Here is a 2207-nt window from a genome sequence, read left to right as displayed (position 1 = left end):
TCACTGAATATGCCTGCTGATTTGTTAAGCACTCATGGCTCAGTACTCATAGAATCCCTGTATAGTGTTTCCAGGAGCAGCTGTTGGGTTTGTACCACCAATTTTGCAGTTAGTAATTCAGTGCTTATTCTACAGCACCACACCAGGACTCCTGCTGTTAGTTAGGCCATAATACCAAAACCAAACTCTTTGTGGTCAAGTGAATTTTGACTCAGGACAACTCTATGAGTTACAGAGTAGAACTGCTCCATAGAGTTTTCTTGGATGTGATCTTTAAGGAAACAGCATGGTCTTTCTTTCATGACTCCACGCAAAGGGTTTAAACCACTAACTTATTGTTTAATAGTCAAATGCAAACAATTACATCACTCATGACATTACGATGTAATTCCTCTGAAAATGAGTGTCACTAAAATTATGATGTATTAGTTTTAAAATATAAATTGCAGTTTTTGTAGGTCAAAAGCACCAAAATGCCAGCTTTGAAGTTTAACTTCTTAAATGTACGAGCATTCAGAGTATTGAAAATTGAAATCGTTGTCTCAGGTTTGGTTCTTCAAAACTTTATTCTGAGATAGAGTTTAAGGTGGGAATTTAAGGTGGCAGTGGTGGTGGTTGTGTGCCAGAGAGTCAATTCTGACTCAGTGACCCCATATAGGGTTTCCGAGGCTGTAAATCTTTATGGGAGCAAAAATCCTCATCTTTCTCCCATGGAATGTCTGATAGATTCTAACTACTGACTTTGCAGTTAGCAGCCTTTGCGATCTGTTACACTACCAGGGCTCCTTGGAGTTTAAGGTTTAAGATGTTTATTAAAGCTCAACTCTGTGGCAGAAGATATGTCGAAGTGCAAAGCCATGGACAGCCCAGTTTAGTGTTCTGGGGTAACTACTGTTTGTCAAAGTTGTACCACATTAAGGCAGAATCGCTGGATATTTCTACACCTTTCTAGCTCAGAACTGCAGAAGCAGACTAGGGAGAGCTGATAGCTGGTATCTATGCAAAACACACTTCCCATAGATGGGCAGCAACACATCTTTGATTGTGCAGGCTATGACATCTCTATGAATATCATGCAATAGTCTATAGCCATTGTTTGTTTAGTCTGAATTGTTTACCTGGGCATTCACTAAAGACATCTTGTATTTATGATGTCTCTAACAGATTTATCTAACAGATATATTAAGCAGTAATAATCCATTTTTGACTTGTCAAGAAAAAGCCATTCTCAGTAGAAACTTCTGTTACTGTTGTTGTTAAGTGTCGTTGAGTCAATTGTGACCCATAGTGACCTTGTATAGGGTTTCCAGGAGCAACTGGTAGGTTTCAACAACCAGCCTTGTGGTTCAAACTGACCGTACAGTCCAGCTCATTATTTTGCAGTGCCACATAACTTATTGGAATTTCCAGATCATTTTGAATACATTTATGCATCAAAAAGCAGTAAGAGTGTGTTTAAAGAGAGATGAATTCTGTTTCTCATTCTTCAGAACGTAATTATATTACATTTTTTGGAAATAATTTTCTCTTTCATAAATTTAATGAAATTATTTCAAATCCTTGTAAAATGCTGAAATTCAAATTAAAGACATATGTAAGTACTGTTCAATAATTGGAAAATAAGTCATTCCTTAATACATCCCACCTGACAGTTTAGGGTATCATGACGATATTCACTTGTAAAAACACCACATAAAGTTTTACCACTTGGCAGAGTTTTGTCAAAACGATTTGCAACAGTTGCTGCCACTTGATTAACAAGGGCCTGAAACACAAAAAAAGAGATCTATTAGTAACTTAATAGACAGGTAAAACCGTAAAGTAAGACAGAATCTGTCTAAAAGCATGTTCTGCAATGAGCATAGAAAATTAATACATTCCTTATACCTATCTACTATAACATACTAATGTGCTTAGAGACACTCAATTACGCATGTTGTTGTTATGTGCCGTGGATTCAGTTCCGATTCATAACGACCCTGTACAGGGTTTCTGAGGCTGTAAATGTTTACAGGAGCAGAAAGCCTCATCTTTCTCCCACGGAGCCACTGGTAGTTTGGAACTGCTGACCGTGAGATTAGCAGCCTGATTCCTAACCACTACGCTACCAGAGCTCCTTCAATTAAGTATATAAACCTGATAAACCTCAATATACAGTAAGATGAAGCAAAAAAGTACATGGCTTTATCAAAACATAAGGTTTTCAG

General features: G+C 37.4%; 1 protein-coding gene across 1 annotated transcript in view; it reads right to left on the bottom strand.

Annotated features, from left to right (window-relative positions):
* DDX60 (DEAD (Asp-Glu-Ala-Asp) box polypeptide 60) overlaps window positions 1-2207 on the bottom strand; it is a 204479-nt gene that overhangs the window by 73829 nt on the left and 128443 nt on the right. Inside the window, exon 16 of the mRNA XM_006864550.1 lies at window positions 1646-1765. Coding sequence (XP_006864612.1) covers window positions 1646-1765 — 120 coding nt within the window. The remainder of the gene's footprint in view (window positions 1-1645; window positions 1766-2207) is intronic.

Source organism: Chrysochloris asiatica, unplaced genomic scaffold, assembly GCF_000296735.1.
Source record: "Chrysochloris asiatica unplaced genomic scaffold, ChrAsi1.0 scaffold00066, whole genome shotgun sequence".
NCBI lineage: Eukaryota > Metazoa > Chordata > Mammalia > Afrosoricida > Chrysochloridae > Chrysochloris > Chrysochloris asiatica.
Note: the sequence above shows the minus strand (reverse complement) of the source record. Positions and strands in the feature narration are given on the sequence as shown.